At 39.5% G+C, this 22,424-nt stretch overlaps 1 protein-coding gene and 1 long non-coding RNA gene across 4 annotated transcripts in view; one reads left to right on the forward strand and one right to left on the reverse strand.

Annotated features, from left to right (window-relative positions):
- Positions 1-140: 140 nt before the first annotated feature.
- On the reverse strand, positions 141-16,709 carry LOC144377789 (uncharacterized). The gene is made up of 3 exons (XR_013438888.1): positions 16,628-16,709; positions 9,623-9,692; positions 141-3,873 (listed from the first exon to the last, which is right to left on the reverse strand). It is a non-coding gene; the product is annotated as an uncharacterized LOC144377789 (long non-coding RNA).
- Positions 3,222-22,424, forward strand: part of Rufy1 (RUN and FYVE domain containing 1) — a 56,968-nt gene continuing 37,765 nt past the window's right edge. The window contains exons 1-3 of one of the 3 annotated variants that reach the window (XM_078049908.1): positions 3,222-3,557; positions 17,035-17,208; positions 18,551-18,668. In XM_078049908.1, coding sequence (XP_077906034.1) covers positions 3,266-3,557; positions 17,035-17,208; positions 18,551-18,668 — 584 coding nt within the window. In that variant the 5' untranslated portion in view covers positions 3,222-3,265. Of the gene's footprint in view, positions 3,558-16,746; positions 16,902-17,034; positions 17,209-18,550; positions 18,669-22,424 lie in introns of those variants that run through there. The other 2 variants (XM_005339347.5, XM_021735966.3) reach the window with 2 other exon arrangements.

The raw sequence follows: 22,424 nt of genomic DNA on the forward strand, positions 1-22,424 counted from the left end.
CCTGACCCATTGCTCATGTCTATCCAGTACCTAACACCATTATCACAAAACATATGTATATGAAACAAAGATATATATTTCAATACTTAAATGTGACACAATTACCTCTAAAAGAAATAATGTAGCCAGACATTTGCACCTTTATGTTAAATAGCCATGTTAATAGCACAAGTGTTGATTTCAGGTATTGCTTTGAAGTTTCAACTTCCCAAAGCAGTGCTTTTGAGAGCAACATGATTTTCTGGAATGCTTAAATTCTGACAAACCAGTTTAACTGCATTCTGGAACAATTCAGGGTACACTTAAGGTAGTCATTGTACCTTATCCAAGACACTAGCAGGACTGAACTTCCCAACTCTCTTCAAGTTGGACATGGCCACATGACTTGCTTTTGCCAATGAAATGTGCATAAGTAAAGTTTGGCATATTTAACATTAACTCAACATTCCAACATAAGAGCCTATGATCATTAGAGCAAGTACTCCTTCCATCCACATGGTCATGTAGAATGATGAGAAACTTATGTTAAGCCACTGAGATTTAGGGATTATTTGTTACTGAAGCATAACTTCCTGATATAATAATAAAACTGTTCACCAAAAAAATTTTATACAAAAACAGTTTCACCTACATAATGTCTAGTAATATTGGAAAGTCACAAAGGAGTTTGGACAATTCTTTGTGATTCCAGACAATCTTCATTTCTGTCCACCTCCAATAAAGAAGGAGTGGCATGCCCTCTATTATTGAAACAACCCAAACAACATCCTCACAAATTCCTATGAAGTAGGACCACCCCACTGAGGGCAGTGGTTCCACAAATGTCTTGCAAAGATGAGAGATCAGATTGTCAAAACTGATGAAGTGGGCTGGACCAAGACTGAAACCCAGGGAGTGCCTGGGATTTTTTTTTTCTTTTACTTTTTTTTTTCTTTCTTTTTTTTTTGTACAGGAATTGAATTCAGGGGCACTTGAACACTGAGCCACATTCCCAGCCCTAGTTTATTGTTGTTGTTTTTTTTTAATATTTATGTTTTAGTTGTAATTGATACAATATCTTTAATTAATTTATTTACTTTTATGTGTTGCTAAGGATCAAAACCAAGTCCTTGCCTGTTCCAGGGGAGTGCTCTACTGCTGAGCCACAACCTCAGCTCCTAGTTTGTATTTATTTAGAGACAGGGTCTCATTGAGTTGCTTAGCACCTCTATGTTGCTGAGGCTGGCTTTGAACTCACTATCCTCCTGCCTCAGCCTCCCAAGGCACTGGTATTACAGGCATGTGTCAACACGCCTGGTGTGCCAGGGGGTTTTAAGGGGAAATGACAACAATATTTTTCTTCACTGACCTTCAGTGAGGCATCTAAATCTCTTTATCCTTCTGTGTACAACCTTGTAAAATCCAGTTTTAACTGCTTTACCTCAGTTTTTTGTTTTGTTTTGTTTTGTTTTGGTATTAGGGATTAAACCCAGGGGTTCTTAACCACTAAATTACATCACTAGCCCTTTATATTTTTATTTGAAACAGAGTCTCATTAAATTGCTTATGGCCTTACTAAATTGCTGGGGCCAGCCTTGAACTTGTGATCTTCCTGCCTCAGCCAGGAGGCCTTGTTTTAAGTCAGTTTAACAAAAACCCGATCCTTCATATCTGATCAGGATCTTCATCCTTACCTATCCCCCCAGTGATCCTGATCACCCTGGCTTGTCTTCAGCAAGAATTGTTAGGTTAATGAGGCCAAAAGTCTCCCTTATGATGTTTCTGCTTGGTAATTTTCTATCCTTGGTTATAAATTCACACTGGCTCCTGCCATACTGGGAGTTGAGCCCAATCTCTCCTAATGCTATACCTGGTACAATGGTCCCTTTACCTGATTATTATTTTTCATTACATGTGTCATTGAATACTTTTTGACAGCAGCCACGGCCCACCCCAATAATTTATTACCAACAGGGAATATACACCAAATTTTCAAATCTTAGTGATTCAAGAGAAAGCTAAAATCCAGACTTTTTAGGTGAAATATCTTATTTCTAAACATTGACAACCTTTATAAAATATTCAGCTTTTTTTCTTTTTTTTCTTTCTTGTTTGTTTCATGGTCCACAGCCCTCTTTTAAAAATTTGAGAGGAAATCTCACTAAATTGCTCAGGCTGACTAGAACTTGTGATCTTTCTGTCTCAGCATTCCTAGTAGCTAGGATTAGAGGTGTGTGCCACCGTTATTGCTCTTCTGCTAGCCCACATGCCTCACCTTACAGTGTTAAGCGCTAGTGAAATTTGAGTTGCTATTTAGCCAAATTTCCTCCTTTTCCGGATAAAAATCCAGACTGAATAACTCTAGGTGAATTGCTCAAACCCTACGGTTGGTAACTAGAGCCAGAGCCAGTGGTTTCTCACAATGGCTAACGTCTGCTATGCAGTCCTTACTGCAAAATCTTATTTAGCAATGAGGCCAGTCCTATTATTATCCTACTTAACTAATTAATAGCAAAACCTAGATCTTCTAATTCCCAGTCCACCACAGTATTAAACACTTTCCTGCCAAGCTGTCGTATGTAGTCATTTGATTTAAAAGGAAAAAAAAATCATAGTTTCTTACTTATCTGTCCAAGTTTGCTTAGCCGCCAGTTTGGGGCTTACTCTTTTGGGGGGAGGGGCGTGGCGACTGGTACCGTGGATTGAGCTCAGGAGCACTGGACCACTGAGCCACATCTCCAACTCTATTATTTGTATTTTAAATAGAGACAGGGTCTCACTGAGTTGCTTAAGCGCCTCGCTAAATTGCTGCGGCTGGCTTTGAACTCCTCCGGTCTCAGCCTCCCGATCTGCGGGGATTACAGGCTTGCACCACCGCGCCCAGTTTAGGGCTCATTCTTAAGAATGTTGCAGAAAAAATGATACAGTGGAAAATATTAGACAGGAAATGAAATTAAAAAGAGGAAATCGTGTCACTAAGAAAATGAAGGCCTAGGGAGCCCATTATATTGCAGCCTGGGTGCAGAGTCCTGAAAGACAGAAAGTTCCAAGAGCAACTTCCGTGCAAGTAAATCTTCCGAGCTGATGGGATTATGGGGGGGTTTCTTATATGGTGATCTGTACTTTCCTGAACTTTTGAATGCGAAAGAAAAACAAGGCGGGAGGTGAGAAGGGAGATAAACCTGGGGAACAGAAATAAAAGGGCTTGGAGGGAACTGGAGCGCCCGCCCGCACAGCGCCCACACGCCGGCCGCCGCCAGCCCGCCGGGCACGTGACGCGGCCAAGATGGCCGACGGGGAAGACGGCTGCCCGGCGGAGCGGGAGCCGGAGCCAGGGCCAGGGTCCGCGTCGGAGCCGGGAGAGGAGTTTGAGATAGTGGACCGGAGCCAGCTGCCAAGCCCGGGGGAGCTTCGGAGCGCCGCGAGGTCCCGGGCGACGGCCGAGGGCTGGTCTGTGCCCATCCTGACCCTGGCGCGAAAGGCCACCGGGAACTTGTCGGCGAGCTGCGGGAGCGCGCTGCGTGCGGCTGCGGGGCTGAGCGGCGGGAACGGCGGCGGGGACGGCGCGGTGCGCGCAGGTAGGCTCTGCCGGGGGGCGCCCCTGTGGTGCTGCTGCCGCGCTGCGCCTGGGTAGCTGGTCCCTGAGGCTCGGGGTCGCGGTGGGGTCCGGGCTGGCGAGGGTGTAGGTCCAGTTCAGCTAGTCAGACGAGTTGTCAAAACAAACAACCTGTTACACGCCTCGCCGCTCGCGGCTCGCCGGCGGTCTTTACGCGGCACTGCTGAAACGGGATACGGCCATGGGATTGGACCGCCTGAAGTTGGGCCACGGCCATTCGTCATTTTGCATTAGTAATTGTACGCCCCGGAACTGCAGCACTATTCTCACGGATTTGACTGTAGATAAGAAAAGGTACGGATTTAGATTTAAGTAATCCGTATTAACTTTTGAATACTGAAGTATCGTAGGGCGCGGTGGCGCACGCCTGTAATCCCAGCGATTTGGGAGGCGGAGACAGGAGGATCGCAAATTCGAGGGCAGTCTCAGCAATTTAAGGAGGCTCTGAGCAATTTTGCGAGACCCTGTCTCAAAATAAAAAAAAAGGTTGGGAGTGTTGCTCAATGGTAAAGCGTCTTTGGGTTCAATCCCCAATACAAGAAATAAAAAATAAAAACAAGAATCGTACACAATACCATTCTCTTGCTGTTAAAACTCAAAATCCAGTGGATCTCCCACCTTCCTCCCGCGGGTGTTGAAAGAGCATCTGTGACTCACAGTAGAGTAAGAACGATAAAGTCGGGAGTCAGTAGGTTTTGGTTCTCCTCAAGCACTGCCACTAACGGGAGAAGCCATCACCCCTCACACTTACAGTTTCCAGCCTGCAAAAATGGGGATTTTTTTTTTTTTTTAATCACCCAATGAGCTCTTGAAATCCATTTAAACAGCCGGGCATGGTGGCGCATGCCCGTAATCCCAGCCGGGATCCAAAGTTCAAGACCAACCTCAGCAACTTAGTGAGGATCTAAACAATTTAGGGAGACCCTGTCTCAAAATAAAAAGGACTGGGGATGTGGCTCAGTGGTAAAGCGCTCCTGGGTTCAATCTCCAGTACAGAAAGAAAGAAATCCATTTAAACCCTTGTAATCTAATGTTTCAGCATGTCTATGAGAGGAAAGGAAACATTAAATGATTATGATATTAAGATTTGACCTAGTCCTATAAGCTAAATATTTAAAGCTGTGCTATCCAATAATCATTAGACCTGCCTGATATTTAAATGTAAAAATTAATTAAGATTCTATTAAAATTGAATTTCTTGCTTGGCATGATGATGCTTGCCTATAATCCCAGCAACTGGGGAGACTGACGCAGGAAGACACAAGTCGCAGGCCAGCCTTAGAAACTTGGTGAGACCCTGTGTCAAAAAATAAAGGACTGGAATATAACTCAGTGGTACAGCACCCTTGGGTTAAAAGAATTGAATTCCTTCTTCTTCTTCTTCTTCTTCTTTTTTTTGTTGTTGTTTTGTTTTCATTTGTTATTTTATTTTCACATTTCTGTATGTTACACACGCTGGCCTGAAATTCACCATCCTTCTGCCTTGGCTTCCTGAGTAGTAGGAACAACAAGCATATGCCACCATGCCTGGCTGACATTTTTTTAATTGAATTTAAAAATTGAAATTGAATACATTTGGCAGTCCTATACATGGGTTCTGCATTCATGAATTCAACCAACTGCAGATGAAAAGTGAAGTATTCAGGGGAAAAATTGTGTCTGTGTTGAACATGTACTGATTTTCTTGTCATTTCCTAAACTATCATATGGAAGCTATATACAGAGTATTTACATTGTTTTAGGTATTATAAGTAATCTAAAGATAATTTAAAGTATGCATAATTTTAGAGAAGGGACTTGAACATCTGTGGATTTTGGTATCTTGGGAATCCTGGAACCAATCCCCTGTGGATAATGAGGGACACTATTTTATTGAATTTAACATTGAGTTCCTTAGTCACAGCAGCCACACTTTGAAGTGCCTAGTATCTTGCATATGGCTATTGGATAGTGCAGTGTAGAACATCCACAATGGCTGTGGGACAGAGCTGACTAAAAACTATAGTGCTTTCTAAGAAATACTGAAATGTGGTTTGTGGATATATCTCAGTAGGTAAAGTGCTTGTCTCACATGCACAAGGCCCTAGGTTCAATCCCCAGCACCAAAAACAGAAAAAAAAAAAAATACTGTAAGGTGCCTTTGCGGTTTTTTGATTCCCTTCTACCCATTGGTACATCTGTCAATGTCAGATTCAGGCAGTGCAAAGTAGGACTACAAAGTAAGGAAAGAGCCTGCTCAATCCAGGACTCCACTGCCCTCTAAGATTACCCCTTTCTGGAGACTTTTCCACATGTCAGTGAAAGTTTGATTGTACAACAGTCTTTAGAGTCAAGACACGGGATCTCCTGGTAACCTCTTAGCTCAGATGACAAAGTAAGCAAATATAGTCATACAGCCCTTAACAATAAGGGTACATTTTAAGAAATGCATTGTTAGGCACTTGCATCATTGTGTGAACATAATGTGTACTCACAGAAACCAGGGTGGTCTAGCATACTATGCACCTAGGCTACACTGCAAACTTGTATGGCATGATATTGTATTGAATACAGTAGGAGCTGTAACACAGTGGTTTTTGTGTATCTAAACACATCTACAGTACTGTAAAATAAAATATAAAAGGTAAAAATTGTATACCTGTATAGGACACTTCACTATGAATGGAGCTTACAAGCTTGGAAATTGCTCTGAGTTAGGCGTGAGTGAGTAATGAGTGATGGAGACCGAGGACATTACTATATGTCCCTGTAAACTTTATAAACACTGTATACTTGTACTGAAATAAGTTTACAAAAATTTTTTTTCTTTCCTCAGTAATAAATGAATCTTAGCTTACTATAACTTTTTTGGCTTAATAAACTTTATTTTTTTTTTACCATGTGAGTCTCATAACAACACATTACATAGCTGTGCAGAAATATTTTCTTATATCCTTTATCTGTTTTTGAAAATTTTAATATTTATTGATTGATTGATTGATTGATTTTGCAGTGCTAGAGATCAAACCCCAGGGCCTTGCATGTTCTAGGCAAGTGCTCTACCACTGAGTTACATCCTCAGCTCTATTTTTGTTTTTATTGATTTTTTGCTGGATATATGTATTGATGGATTTATTTTGCTATGCTAGTGATGAAATCCAGTACTTTGTATATGCTAGGGAAGTGCACTACCACTGAGCTACATCCCCAGCCCTATCTTTATTTTACTTATTTATTTATCTATTTTTTTACTTTTTAAGCTTTTTTGTTAAAACCTAAGGTTCATAGAAAATAGAGTGGTAATTACCAGAGCCAGGGATAAGAGAGGATGATAGAAAGAGAATGGTTAATGGATATGGGGTGGATTTTGATAGGAGGAAAAACTACTAATGTTCTGCAGTACACTAGGATAACTATGATTGGTAATTACTGACTTCTTTCTTTCTTTCTTTTTTTGTCTTTCTTTCTGTCTTTCTTTCTTTCTTGGTGGTGATGCTAAGGATTGAACCCAGGGCCTTATACATGTCAAGCAAACACTGTACCACTGAACACATCCCCTGCCTGATTGGCAACAATTGATTGAATGTTCCATAATGGCTAACAGAAATTTGGAATTTTCTCAATACAGGGAACTAATACTATCCGAGGTGCTAGATAAGCCAATTACCTTGGACTGGTCATTACTTTGTATATATGACTTTTCAAAGTCACACTATATCCCCATAAATATGTGTAATTACTATATGTCAATTAAAAATGAAGATATGCTGGGTGCATGGTAGCCTGTAATCCCAGCAGTTTGGGAAGCTGAGGCAGGAGGATCACAAGTTCAAAGCCAGCCTCAGCAAAAAGCAAGGTGCTAAGCAACTCAGTGAGACCCTGTCTCTAAATAAAATACAAAAAAAGGGCTGGGGATGTGGCTTAGTGATCAAGTGCCCCTGAGTTCAGTCTCCAGTACCAAAAAAAAAACACAAAAAGATATAAAATACAATAGGGTACAGTGGCATATGCCTGTAATCCCAACAACTTGGGAGACTGAGGCAGGGGGATCACAAGTTCGAAGCCAGACTGAGAAATAAAAATAAAAAGGGCTGGTGGTGTAATTCAGTAGTAGAGCACCCCTGAGTTCAATTCTCAATACCATAAAATAAAATACACACATAACTTAGGCCTATGCAAGGTCAAGATCATCATACCACTTCTTCCACCTCCCAATCTTATCCCACTGACACGTTTTTCAAGGGTGGGAACACACTTGGAACTGTCATCTCCTATGATAGCAATATGCCTTCTTCTAGAACACCCCCAAAGGACCTGTCTGAGGTTAATGTTTTACAGTTAACTTTTTTAAACAGAGTAAACACTAAAATAATAAAAAGCTAGTATAATAAATACATAAAACATTAATGTCATTTATTATCACTATCAAATATTATAGTAGTACAGTATCAAATATTATAGTATTACAGTTCTATAACTGTATGTATAACATAACTGTATGTGCTGTACTTTTATATAACTGGAAGCACAGGAGGTCTGTTTACACCAGTATCACCACAAATATGAGGTGTGCATTGGTCTGTCATTGACTAAAAGAAATATCATTTCACCATGCCTGACTATAATAAACATGAGCTATTTATTGATAAATAAAATAAGCCAGTGCCTAGCAAGAATAATAAGTAATCAATATTTGATGAATAAATACATATTTGAAAATTTTCTGGTTTTCCACTTAGGATAATGTCATAAAAATAGCCAACATTTGCCAGGCAGCTGGGACCCAGGAGGCTAGATTGGGAGGATCACAGTTCAAGGCCAGCCTAGGCAATTTAGCAAGAATCTCTCTCAAAACAAAGGGCCAGGACTCATTGATAGCTCATTGATAGAGCACTTGCCTAGATGCATGAGGCCCTGGGTTTGATCTTCAGTACTGCCAAAAAACAATAGCTGGGCATATAACCCCAGCAACTTGGAAGTTTGAGGCAAGAGGATTTCAAGTTTGAAATCAGCCTCAGCAAGGTCCTAAGCAACTTAGTGAGACTCTATATGTACTATCTTTTTTTTCTGGTATTGAGGCAGGAGGATTGCAGATTCTAAGTCAACTTCAGCAATTTAGCGAGGCCCTAAGCAGTTTAATAATTTAGTACATGTACTCTCTGTACATGGACCATCTATTTAATCTTCACAGTAATCCTTGAAGGTAGCAGGACTGGCTTCATGGGTGTGCAATCAATTCAGTCTAATCATTGTGGTTCAAAGAGCCAGTCAAAACTGCCCCATGCTTGAAATTCTTAATTTTTTTTTCTTTAACTCTGTCTCATAAGTGAAGTCTGTTGGGACCAGGGAGCACATGAAGGGGCCTTGGAGCCAGGCTCCAGTGGGGTCTCACCTTCTACTTCCTCCCTGGTGCTATGGCTCATTCTGGAAGCCTTGGGGTTTCTCTCTACCCTCCTTAACCCCACGCTACCACAGGTGTCCAGGGAGGTTAAGGTCACAACCCTCTAAATCTCAGGGCAAGGCAGCATATTAGGCAGGCAGGTAGGCAGGGGCCTCCTACCCACACCATCTTTGCAGCAAAGTTGCAGTCCATTAGGATTGGGGAAAAGGAGATTGACTTCTGTACTTTGGTCCAGGCCCTGGTCCAAAATTTTGCACTGATCTTGACAAATTGTGTGGGTAACATCATTATTCCATTTTACAAAGAAGGAAACTTGAATCAGGACAGTGTATCTTTTGAGCCTATTCTCAGCTTCTCTTTTTAAATAACTTTATATATAAAATGTCATAATAGGTACTATATAGATTATTTTTTAATTAGTCAGTTTAAAGAAAGTAGTAAGTGCTAGGCTTGGTGGCACATTCCTGTAATCTGAGCAACTCAGGAGGCTGAGGCAAGAGGATTGCAAATTCCAAGCCAACTACAGCAATTTAATGAGGCCCTAAGCAATTTAGCAAGAGGATAATTTCCTCAAGAGACAGAAATGCATGTAGTTAAAACTGTCCTATCTTGGGCTGGGGATGTGGCTCAAGCAGTAGCGCACTCACCTGGCATGCGTGCGGACCAGGTTGGATCCACAGCACCACATACAAACAAAGATGTTGTGTCCGCCAAAAACTAAAAAATAAAAAAATATTAAAAATTCTCTCCCTCTCCCTCTCCCTCTCCCTCTCCCTCTCCCTCTCCCTCTCCCTCTCTCTCTCAAAAAAAAAAAAACTGTCCTATCTTAAAATAAAATATAAAAAGAAATCAGAATGTGGCTTAGTGGTTAAGCATCGCTGAGTTCAACCCCAATACAAAAAAATAAATAAATAAATAATGAACTGCTCTGCTCAATTTGGCCAAAATTATGAACATGACTTCCAAAGGACTGAAATTCAGATAACTATAGGGATGAGCAGTGTGGCTGGTCCCAAAAGGTCACCAGGAACTGAAGCCATCAGGTGGGACAAGAAGGAAATGGGCCCTGCACAGCACATTCTGCAGAGGCCTCCGAGAAGTAAATTGGAAGAAAGAGTATCCCACTTGATCCAGGACCAGGGCCACAACTGGCTAATCCAAGTAATGAGGACAGTAGGAGTTTTCAGAGAGCAGTTTAGGAGTGGAGATGGTTGAATGTGAGTAGCACCCCTGCCAGATAACATTTTTTCAGAAGCAATTTCAAAGGACTCTTGGATAATGCTTTGAATGCTTATTTTAAAATGTTATCCAAAAGGCTGGGTATGGTGCTTGCCTGTAATCCCAGTGACTCAGGAGGTTGAGGCAGGAAGATTGCAAGTTTGAAGCCAGCCTCAGCTACTTAGTGAGGCCCTGTCTCAAAATTTAAAAAAATAAAAATAAAAAGGGCTGTAGGTGTAACCCGATGATAAAGCATCCTTGAGTTAAATCCCCAGTTCAAAAAAAAAACAGTTAAAGTTATCCAGTGTGGGATCTGGCCCCACAGGGATTGTGTTGTCCACAGTTATTCTGTATTTTTTTTTTGGGGGGGGCGGGGGCAGAGGGGGTTGTTGTTAAAGAAATGCACATAGTTTAAAAAAAATATCCAGGGCTAGGGATGTGGCTCAAGTGGTAGCACGCTCGTCTGGCATGCGAGCGGCCCGGGTTCAATCCTCAGCACCACATACAAACAAAGATGTTGTGTCCGCCAAGAATAAAAAATAAATAAATAAATATTAAAATTAAAAAAAAAATATCCCAACACATAAAAGAACATTCAGCATATTATATTCCTTCCCCAAAACTGCCTTCAGCACTATTGTATCTTTCCAAGTATCTTTGCATATAGCCTGAGTACTTTCTTCTCCCAACACACTGATTTCATACAAACAGGATGAGACTTCCTAAAGGATGAGTAATGTTTTGTGCGTACATACTCATATGAATGTGCTCATGTGAGAAGTCATTAACAAAACAAAAACTAAAAACAAAGTTAGATGTATATTTCTCATTAGATTGGTGGTACCTATCATGCTTTTTTCTGTTACCTTGCATGACAAATTTTATTTTCCCTGTGTCAAAAGGCCCCTGCATAATTGATACAGCTCCTTCCAAAGTGAAGCACACTTTTTCCCTTTCCTATTGACAAACTCCTTAAGTTAGCCACAGAGATAAGTGAAATCTAGGCAAGTACAGAAATGTTTTATTATCAATTCCATAAACAATAACACCACTTATTAAAAAATTACGCAAGACACCAAAGGGTTACTCACAACTCAAAAAAGTTTATAAATAATTTGTTACCAAAAGCTCAGTCCTTGTCTCTGATGCCAATCCAGTAATAAGGAGATCATTTTGAGAAAAAAAGTAAAAGGTTTATTGCTTTGCTAGCAAAGAAGCAGCACAGCCTCTCCCAGAGGCTGTGATTCTGCACATCAAGGAGCAGGAGACTTTTAAGAGGTGAATCAAAGGCTACATTCCACCTGATCTCTGTTGGAGTTGTAACTTACTTAGGAGATAGTAATTTCTGAGATCTGGTGCCATCCTCAAAGTCTGGATTACTTCATTCCTATGGTGGATGTATGCTCAAGGACAGATAAATCTCCCTAGGATGGTGAAGAAAGGTAATCCTGTTTCCCCTGAGATTAGGGACAGAGAGATTAGAGAGGAGCAGGGAAAGAGGGAGAGAAAGAAACATGTCCATTTTAAAAATAATTTGCAGTGATAGAGCAGCAAGGTATATTCAAAGCATAACATGGACCACTGTAAGAAATTCCATCACTTTTCTGTAATTCAGAAACCAACAAAAAGAATCCCTAAAATTCCTTGAGATTGGACATGTTTTTTTCTAATTCAGTCTTTCTTCAGCTTTACTCCTTTAGATGACAGGCCTGGACCCTGTAAAATAGTCAAGATTGATATCCCTGATCAGATCATTTATTTGGTAATTCAAAAAGTGTAGACTTTGTGATGTTCTATAAATTGCATTGTGTGTGTGTTTGTGTGTTTGTTTTTGTTTTGTTTTGTTTTAACTGGGACGTGAACCCAGGGGTGCCCTACCACTATGGTAGGTCTCCAGCACTATTTATTTATTTAAATTTTGAGACAGGGTCTTGCTAAATTGCCTAGGCTGACCTTGAATTTTCAATCCTACTGCCTCAGCCTCCCAAATCCCTGGGATTACAGGTGTGAGCCACTACACACCCACCATTAAACTACTTTTTTTTGGGGGGGGGCACCAGGGATTGAACTCAGGGGCCCACTTGAATACTGAGCCACATCCCCATCCCTATTTTGTATTTTATTTAAAGATAGGGTCTCCCTGAGTTGCTTAGTGCCTTGCTTTTGCTGAGGCTGGCTTTCAACTCCTGATCCTCCTATCTTGGTCTCCCAAGCTTCTGAGATTACAGGCGTGTGCCATCTCGCCCTAACCATTAAACTACTTTTAAAGGAGTTTAGTTTGGCCAAGATCACAAATCTGGAAAAACTGAATGGCCAAAAGATTGTTCAAGTTCATATTTTTTTTCTTTTTGGGGGGCACTGAAGATTGAACCTGAGATACTGTACCACTGAACTATATTCCCAGCCCTTTTTATTTTCTATTTTGAGACAGGGTTTTGCTAAGTTGCTAAGGATCTCACTAAATTGCTGAGGCTGACCTCAAACTTGCAATCCTCCTGCCTCAGTGACTCGGATCGATGGGATTATACCTATGCTCTTAATTTCCATGATCCTCTATACTGAATACAAATGGAAATAGGTACTGAAAAAACAAGGGATGTGTGAGGTGACTGCAAATACTGCTGTGCCCCCAGAAACAGTGGAAAAAGCTACTGCCACCCAGCTCCAACTGCCTGAGACATTGGTCTTATGTTTTTGTTCATGTGACTTCTTAAAAGACTCCATCTTTGAGAGCTGGGGGTATGGTTCCGTGGTAAAGTGCTTGCCTATCATGCACAAAGCCCTGGGTTTAATCCCTAGAACCAGGGCAGTGGGGGGAGAACACTGCAGCTTTTACAGTTGACACATAAAATTCATCATAATTTTGAAGTTATTCAGAAAACATTTTCTGCTTTATTGTAAATATTAACCTTTAAAAATAAAGCTGATACAGGTTTCCTTGAGTGAATCAATTGGTATATAAATACCTTAATGATTTGATAAGCACCATTGTCCCTCTTTTTTTTTTTTTTTTTGGTGTAGGGGATTCAACCCAAGAGTGCTTATACACTGAGCCACATCCCTAGCCCTTTATCTATCTATCTATCTATCTATCTATCTATTTATTTATTTATTTATTGAGACTGGGTCTCATTAAGTTGCTTAAGTCCTTGCTAAATTTCTAAAGCTGGCTTTGAACTTGCCATCCTGCTGCCCCAGCCTCCCAAGTCACTGGGATTGCAGACCTGTACCACCATGCCTGGCTCCATCATCCATTTTCCCACTTATTCCTTGAACTTGAATTTCCATACTACTGCTGCAATAGAATTTTATCTTAATATACCAAGATTTATGATAGGTTGTTACAAATATTGCTGGACAACCTATCATAAATCTTGGCAAAAAGATATAAATAAGTCAAAATTTTATATATTTTTCTCATAACTAAAGCTTAAGTATATAAAGATTTTTTTCTCCTGGAATGAATTACCATTAAAACTATTAGTGATGTTTCATTGATAAAAGGAATGTAATTTTTCTAAATTATTATTAAACATGAATAAATTTGTCTTTACATCTCCTAACAAGCTGAATAGTGCTGAATGATGTTGAATGGTGTTGATTTTTTCCTTAGTATGTATGATTGACTTACTGCTAAAATAGGATAGAATTCACCATCAGATTTAGACCTATTTTTTTGTTTTGTTTTTTATAGATGTGATCACTGAGATATCTGCTATACATAAATAAGAAATAGAAATGGAGTTTTGTTATAACAATATTGCTCATCTTTGAACTCCTTCCAAGCTATATACTACATAGCATTGCTCGAATATCAAAAGTTATTTTTGCTCCTTTCAACAAAGAAAGCAAATAATTGAAAATTACCTGCCTTGCAAAAGTATGCAATCTGGATATATTCAAGAAATATCGCACCAGGCATGTTGGTGCACACCCATAATCCCAGTGACTTGGGAGGTTGAAGCAGAGGATCATGAGTTCAAGACCAACCTTGGCATAATTTAGCAAGACCCTGTCTCAGAAATGAAAAGAGGTATAGTTCAGTGGTAGAGCTGGATTCAAAACCCCGAACCACCAAAAAAAAAAAAAAAGAAGAAGAAGAAAGAAAAAGCTCTACTAAGACTTGTCAAATGATAATTAGGCACCCTGTTTAACCCAGAATACTCTGAATGGTTGTAGACATGTAAATATTGCTTATTTCATTACACTTTTGCCAATGCAACATATTTTGATGAACAGTTTTTTAGCTTACTGTACCTCAAATCCATTTTCATCGAAAACTTGAAGCTATACTTTTGGCTCAATTTATGGAAAACGTCAATCAAGTTAATGGCACATCATAGAACTGACTAAAACTTAAATAATAGTCTCCCCTTATGCACAGTTTCACTTTGTGACTTCAGTTACCTACAGTCAACTGTGGTCTGAAAATATTAAATGAAAAATTACAAAACTAGATACTTTATACATTTTAAATAACTTATTACCGTTTATTATTATAATTGTTCTATTTCTTACTGTGCCTGCTTTATACATTAAACTATCATAGGTATGTATGTATAAGAAAAAACATAGTATGTATAGGGTTTGGTACTATTGAGGTTTCAGACATCCTTGGAACATCTTGGATCATGTCTCACAGATAAGGAGGGACATTGTATTTGTGGGAAGTACATTAAGCAATAAGAGATTGGAAATTCTTCATATTTTTTTGGTGACTTGATTAATCATCAAAGGAGGCTTCACCTCCTTTTAGTATGGGAGATATTCTGCATCTTAGGTCACTGCATAAAGGCAAGATATGGGATGGGAAATGAATTGCCTTTCTATAAAATGAAAGGGAAAAAAATGCCTGTGAAACCTGAGGATATGGAAATTGAGTTCCTTAAAATATCGGGGCATAACCAGTCCTTGGCAAGACTTACCCTATATGTATCTGATATGAAAACCACTAGCTTAAAGAACTGGGATTGGTGTCTTTAATTTAAAAGATAAATATTTACAAACTGTTTCTGTGATAATTGATGGTTTCTCCCTTCTCTTGAAGAGATTTTACAATTTTTATTTCCTTTTCCATTTCTAATCATCACTTTTATTAAAAAATTTTTAAATTTATAAATTTAATAAATAGGGTTCTCTAAAAATTTAAACATAATTATACCACCCATATCCAAATTCTGTACTTTATTTAACCTATGTTTTCCTCTTCACAACCAAGATAAAACGATTATACTGTCTTTCCCAGCAGCTCTCTCCCTATCTTCTTGGGTTTTGCAGATATAGAGTCCCAGATTATCACCTTATTTTCTTAAGACCTTCATTAAAGTTCAGTCATAACAGCATCATTTTTTTAGATTTAAATAGTTTTACTTATAGCTATACAAAAGAGTTTGTGTACATGTGTATACATGTTCTTTTAACTATATGTCCATATTAATGCAGTATCTGGAATATACAGGGCAAACAATTCTGTACAAAAATTAGAAGATTGAACAAGCAATTCACAAAGAAATGCTAGGAGGCAATGAACTTAAGAAAAGGGGCTTAACCTCAATAGTAATCAGCTGCAAACTGAAACAATACCGTATCCTCTTCCTCATCACCACCCCGCGCCTCAGCCCAACTGGGAAAGTGAAAACATTGAATGATGGCTTAGGTGCCGTGAAAGGGGCGCTTCGGCCCCCAGGGAGAGCCCCCTTCGCACCTGAGTTTAGTTTTCCTAATGGGGCTCTGAATTTCGGATCTAAATTTTTAATTTCTTTCTTTTTTTTTTTTTAAGAGAGAGTGAGAGAGGAAAGAGAGAGAGAGAGAGAGAGAGAATTTTTAATATTTATTTTTTAGTTCTCGGCGGACACAACATCTTTGTTGGTATGTGGTGCTGAGGATCGAACCCGGGCCGCACGCATGACAGGCGAGCGCACTACCGCTTGAGCCACATCCCCAGCCCCTACATTTTTAATTTCTGGCATGGCAGTTTTCTAGGTTGCGAGAGCATTTGGTAGGCACTTGTCAGATGTCGGTTTGTAGCTGACTTGATTTTGACATTTTAAAAAAAACATATTTTTAGCTGTAGATTGACACTATGTATGTTATGTATGCGGTGCTGAGGATCGAACCCAGTGCCTCACACATGCTAGGCAAGCGCTCTACCTCTGAGCTACAGCCCCAGCCCTGATTCTGACATTTTTTTATCTCCCTCTCCACAAAAATTGTGCTTAAAACTGAGAACTGCCCACTAGTTGTGGAAGAAAGCTCGTTGACAGGAATTTGAGTCAGGAACTGGGGGGAAGAATGCTTCCCTACTGGGACCCAGCCCACACCACCGAACAAAAGAAACCCGGGAGCAGCCTGTGTGGCTTGGAGCCTGCCGGGTCCGCCACCACACTGCGTCGCCCAGTCCCCTTGAGCTGAATTTTTCCAATAGCAATACTCACAGAACAGTCGCTTTCCCAGCAAGCCCTCTAGCTTGGGGCAGGGCTTCCTGGAGTTTGCACCCTTTCATTGGTTGGAAATGGAATAAGGAGAGACCAATTGCCGTGAGTCTTGGTAGAGCTGTCGTCCTAGCAACGCCTGGAGCCCCCTGGGAGAGGCTTCAGCAGTAGGAAGCCCTACATTTCTTCTGACCTAAGGCCCTGGCGGTGCAGGTGGGACTCTGGCCTCCAGAAATCAGTGACCCGATGACTGCGAACCCCAGTTACCTGCAACTCGGCACGTTCGCACCCTGAGCATACCGTCTGACTCCCTGCTTTGTTTGTCTTCCCTCCATTATCCAGCCTCAAATCCCCCATTCCTGGACCACACACAGTCCACTAACGAAGCTCTCCCTGCTTGTGCCCCACAGCTTCCAAGGGCCAGATGATGGAGGAGCGTGCCAACTTGATGCACATGATGAAACTCAGCATCAAGGTCTTGCTCCAGTCTGCTCTGAGCCTGGGTCGCAGCCTGGATGCGGACCATGCCCCCTTGCAGCAATTTTTTGTAGTGATGGAACACTGCCTCAAACATGGGCTGAAAGGTGAGCCTGAGGGGGCATTCGGGAGTGTGGAAATGTGGGTTAGGTGTTTCCTCATCATTTTTCACCAGTGCCCAACATTGTTCTTAGTGAAAGGATAACAGCAGAATACAGAAGAACTTCCTTGCCCTCGAGAAGCAGCATTCTTTCTAGAGCAGTGCTGTCGGGAAAAAAAAAATGTTCTGTAAGCCACATAGGCATTTTAAAATTTTATGCTAGGCACGTTTAAAAGTAAAAAGAAACAGCTAAAACTAATATCAGTAGTGCATTTTGTTGAACCCTGTAATATCCACAGTGTTATCATTTTGACACATAATCATTATTTTGAAGCCTTATTAATGTCATATTTTGCATTCTTTATCCTAAGGCTTAAAAGTGCATTGTGTATTACACTTATAGCACATCTCAATTCAGTTCCTCAATTTTACTTAGCCATGCTGCAAGTGCTCACTCTGTAGGTAGCATATGTGGCTAGTGATTGCTCTGGACAGCAAAAATTCTAGAGGATAAGAAGATAGTAAATGTTTAAACAATTACAGAATGCTACAAATTCAAGAAAGTAGAATCAAGGAAGGAAACTTTCAGCTACTGTGGAGAAGTTAAACAGTCCTACAAAGATTTGAGGCATGAACATTCCTAGCACGGGAGAAAAAAAACAACAATACCACCAACAGCATGTAGAGCTCCTGAATGTGACCAGCCTTGGTTTGAGGAAAACTCCTGATAATTGAAGCATGCTGAGAGGGAAACTGAACCGAGATGAGGTCAGGGAAGTGAGAAGGGGTTGAATAATGTATGCCTTTAGAGGTCATGATAAGGAGTTTGATTTAATTCTATGTGTATTTGGGGGATTTTAAACAAGGAAAAAACATGATCTAACTTGTATTTTTAAAAGAACTTCTAGCTATGTATATCCAAAACAGACTGGAAGAGTGGGAAGGTGATGATATGAAGAGTAAAGAGACCAACAATTATTACAGCAGTTTGGGTTTAAAAAAAAAAAGCAATGATGATTTGAAAAAAATTATTGATACTGACATCAAGAAGGTAAAGGGGGAAGGTGGGCATAGAAAGCAGCTTTTTTATTTGAGAAGCAGTAATAATACTTGGAGAAAGAGCAGAATAGGTTTGTCAGAGAAACTCAGTTACCAGGGGAAAAGAGTGCTACTTAGTTCTTTGGTCTTTCCCAGTCCCCAAAATTGAATCAGGAAAAAAAAAAAGAAGAAGAAGAAAAAGATTGAATCAGAAGGATTAAGCAGTGAAGCTCTGCAACTTTCTATTACCTTTTGGGAGAATAAATTTTGCAACCTGTTCTTATGAATAACACTTTTGTTTTCCCTTTTAGTTAAGAAGAGTTTTATTGGCCAAAATAAATCTTTCTTTGGTCCTTTGGAGCTGGTGGAGAAACTTTGTCCAGAAGCGTCAGATATAGCTACTAGTGTCAGAAATCTGCCAGAATTAAAGTGAGTGAGAAATAGTTTTACTAATTTGATATTTTAAAAAAAAATCTTCCTTCTGTTTACCCATTTCTCAGTTCCTTGCTAATGAAACTTTTTCTAATTTGAAACAAATTATAGCATTAACCACATTCAATTTAGACTTTTAAGCTCTGCTGCTCATTATGTACATGATCTTCAGCAAGATTTGCACCTTTCTGAGCTTCAGTTTCCTTTTATTTAACATGAGGACAGTGATTCCTATTTGCCATGCAAGTCAAATAGGTTATGAAGACATTGTCAACCAAAGAACAGGAGGAAAAGGAATTATTACTCTCCTAGAATCTATTTTAAATACATTTGAGCAGTTTGAATAATACAATTCAGGCCATATTTTATTTATTTATTTTTTTTTTTTTTTTAAGAGAGAGTGAGAGAGGGGGAGAGAGAGAGAGAGAGAGAGAGAATTTTAACATTTATTTATTTTTTCTTAGTTCTCCGCGGACCCAACATCTTTGTTGGTATGTGGTGCTGCTGAGGATCGAACCCGGGCCGCACGCATGCCAGGCGAGCGCGCTACCGCTTGAGCCACATCCCCAGCCCCTCAGGCCATATTTTAGATTCCAGGACAAGGGGCATTTGTGAACAGGCTGGGACCAACAGATTATTATGTAAAGACTAGCTATGCCCTTGGGACTACTATACATAGGCTTAAGATCAAAAACTAGGCAAAACACACACAAGGCATTGTCATGGAATCTGGCATTTAGAAGGGACCTTAGGGATCTTTACACTGATGTAAAACTTGACTTTTAAGCCTTTTTTTGACACTTCTGTGGAGCCAGCCTATGCCATTTTCAGATAATAATAACAGCTGCCACCCTAAGGATCTGCTACATGCTACATTGTACTGAGGACACTTCATTGTCTAATTCTGCATACCCATCTTCTAGGATAGCTATTGACATCCCTATTTGCTAGTGTGGAAACTGAGACTTAGAGTGTTTAAGTGACTTGTCCATTGTTCCTTGGCAAGGGAGTGGTGCAGCCAGCCAGAAAGATCAGTTGAATACTAAAGTCATTTAAGTTCCACTAAACTTCATTGCTGCTGAGCCCTGTGCATTCTTCTTAAGATTGGACTTAAGCCTTCTGTCCCTATCCCTAGTTCAACCTTCTGGCCTATACCACATAAGTTTTAAATTTTTTGCAGACCTTGCTTTTCAAGTGTTTGTTTAATGACTCTCCCACCATATGTTGGAAATAGAATCCAGGGCCTCACACCCCCCAACCCTAAGGCATTTCTGAAGTCTTATTTTACTTAGAGCATACTCTCACCCAAATTTACCACATCTGTTTCCTTGTTAATTCTGTGGTTGTTAAACAAACCACAAGCTTATGTATGTCCAAAAAAAGATATATATAACAGTTCCCCACCTTTTAGAAGGAGGAGCCGTGTTGAAGGCTGTTTTATTTCATAAAGAGCTCCAATGTTTTTACTATTTTATTAAATATTAACAAAAGTTCTAAAATTACTACAGTATTTACAAAGTATTATGGCTTATGTTTTTTGTTTTTGTTTTTTAGGAGTGTGAAGGATTGTTTAAGGTAGTTCTTATAGGATGAATTTTGCATCCTAGGAGGAATCTCTAGTTTAATACCCCTATCCAATTGACATAAAATATCCCCCCCCTTTTTTTTTGTACCAGAGATTAAACCTGGTGGCACTTAACCAATGAGCCACATCCCCAGCCCTTTTTTGTATTTTATTTAGAGATAGGGTGTCACTGAGTTGCTTAGAACCTTGCTAAATTGCTGAGGCTGGCTTTGAACTCACTATCCTCCTGCCTCAGCCTTCTGAGCTGGTGGGAGTACAGGCATGCACCACCACACCTGGCATAAACTATCCTTTATAGCATGACATAATATTCAAAATTCTTATTTGTTTTCACCATGGTTTAATTATTGAACATAACTATATATGATAAAACCACTTGCTCATATTGGCACTTAAACCTAGACAAGCCTTTTCTCTTTTATGAAAATTAAAAATAACTTTTTTTTCCTAAGTGCTAATTTTTCATTGAGACATAAAAACAAGGCAAAAAAATTTAAAATTTCAAACTTCCACCTTCCTACTAGCTAGGTAAAAACTTTGGGACTGGGGAATGTAGCTCAGTGATAGAGAGCAGATGTTTAAATGCACAGGGCCCTGGGTTCCATCCCCAACACAACAATAACAAAGATAATAAAAAACAGAAAATGCTATTAATGTCTTGGTCAGTATCTTTCCAGGTCCTCTTAGTGTATAATTAGCCAAATAGATTTTATATTTTTTTTATTGTCCCAACCCTCACATAGCATCATATTGCACTCATTCTTGTGGAGGATAGCTTGATACTATCCACCAAAATTACAAATACATCAGCCCATTGACCCAGCAATTTCATTTCTAGGCATATTATCCTACAGATGTAATGTGAAAATGACACAGAGTCAGACCTGATGGCACACGCTACCTGAGAGGCTGAGGCAGGAAGATAACTTGAGCCAGACCATCATAGCAACAGAGAAAAAAAAAAAGAGAGAGGGAGAGATGCATATAGTATATAGAATTATATTTGACAGTAGATTAGAACCAGCTTATTTTTTTAAAAAAAAGCTAGCTGGGCACAGTGGCAAATGCCTATAATCTTAGCAGTTCTAGAGGCTGAGGCAGGAGGATGATTGAGAGTTCAAAGCCAGTCTCAGCAAATTAACAAGGCCCTAAGCAACTCAGTAAGAACCTGTATTTAAATAAAATATTAAAAAGTGCTGGGGATGTAGCTCAGTAGTTGAGTGTCCCTGGGTTCAATGCCTGTATTTTAAAAAAAAAAAAAAAAGCTAAATAAATGGTGCAGTCTAATAATAAAACACTAAAGGTATAGAAAATTGAGTTAAATCATCCGTGTACTAATATGGGAAGATTTTCAAGATGACAGATAGTCAATGAAATAAGCAAGTTGCAGAACAGCTAGTTAGTTTTGTTTTTTTTTTAAGGAAGACAATAAGAGTTTGTGTACTTGTTTTCATATGCATAAAATGCTGATATAGGTACCCTATAAATATATGTAATTATTATGTCATTTAATGATATTAATTAAAAAGATGTGAATGAATATTTGATATGGAAAGAAGTTAAAAATCAAATGAAAAAACTACAAAACTGTATGTACAGTTCAATACTGACCTTTTTTTTAATATATTTTAGTTGTAGGGGACTGGGGTTGTGGCTCAATGGTAGAGCACTTGCCTAGCATTTGTGAAACACTGGTTTCAATCCCCAGCACCACATAAAACATAAACACAAATAAATAAAGGTATTGTGTCCATCTACAACTAAAAAAATGTTTTAAAAAATTATATATATTAGTTATAAATTTATAAATGGACACAATACCTTTATTATATTTCTTTATTTTTATGTGGTGCTCAGAATCGACCCAGGGCCACGTGAGAGGCAAGTGTCCTACCACTGAAGTCAGACCTGGTAGCACACACTACTCAGCCCACAATACTGACTTTTTTTTTGAGACAGGGTCTCCCTAAATTGCCAAAACTTGTAATCTCTCTGCTTCAGCCTACAAGTAGTTGTGATTGTAGACATGTGCCACCAAGCCTGGCTCAAAGCCTTTTTATTGATGAAATTAGATTAACTTTTCTGAGCCTGGCTTCTGAAACGTAGACTGCATTTGACCTTTGTAGCAAGGTCTTTGGCCGGAAGACCTTCCTTTTATGCAGATTATT

The sequence above is a fragment of the Ictidomys tridecemlineatus genome, chromosome 1 (genome assembly GCF_052094955.1).
Source record: "Ictidomys tridecemlineatus isolate mIctTri1 chromosome 1, mIctTri1.hap1, whole genome shotgun sequence".
Taxonomy (NCBI): Eukaryota; Metazoa; Chordata; class Mammalia; order Rodentia; family Sciuridae; genus Ictidomys; species Ictidomys tridecemlineatus.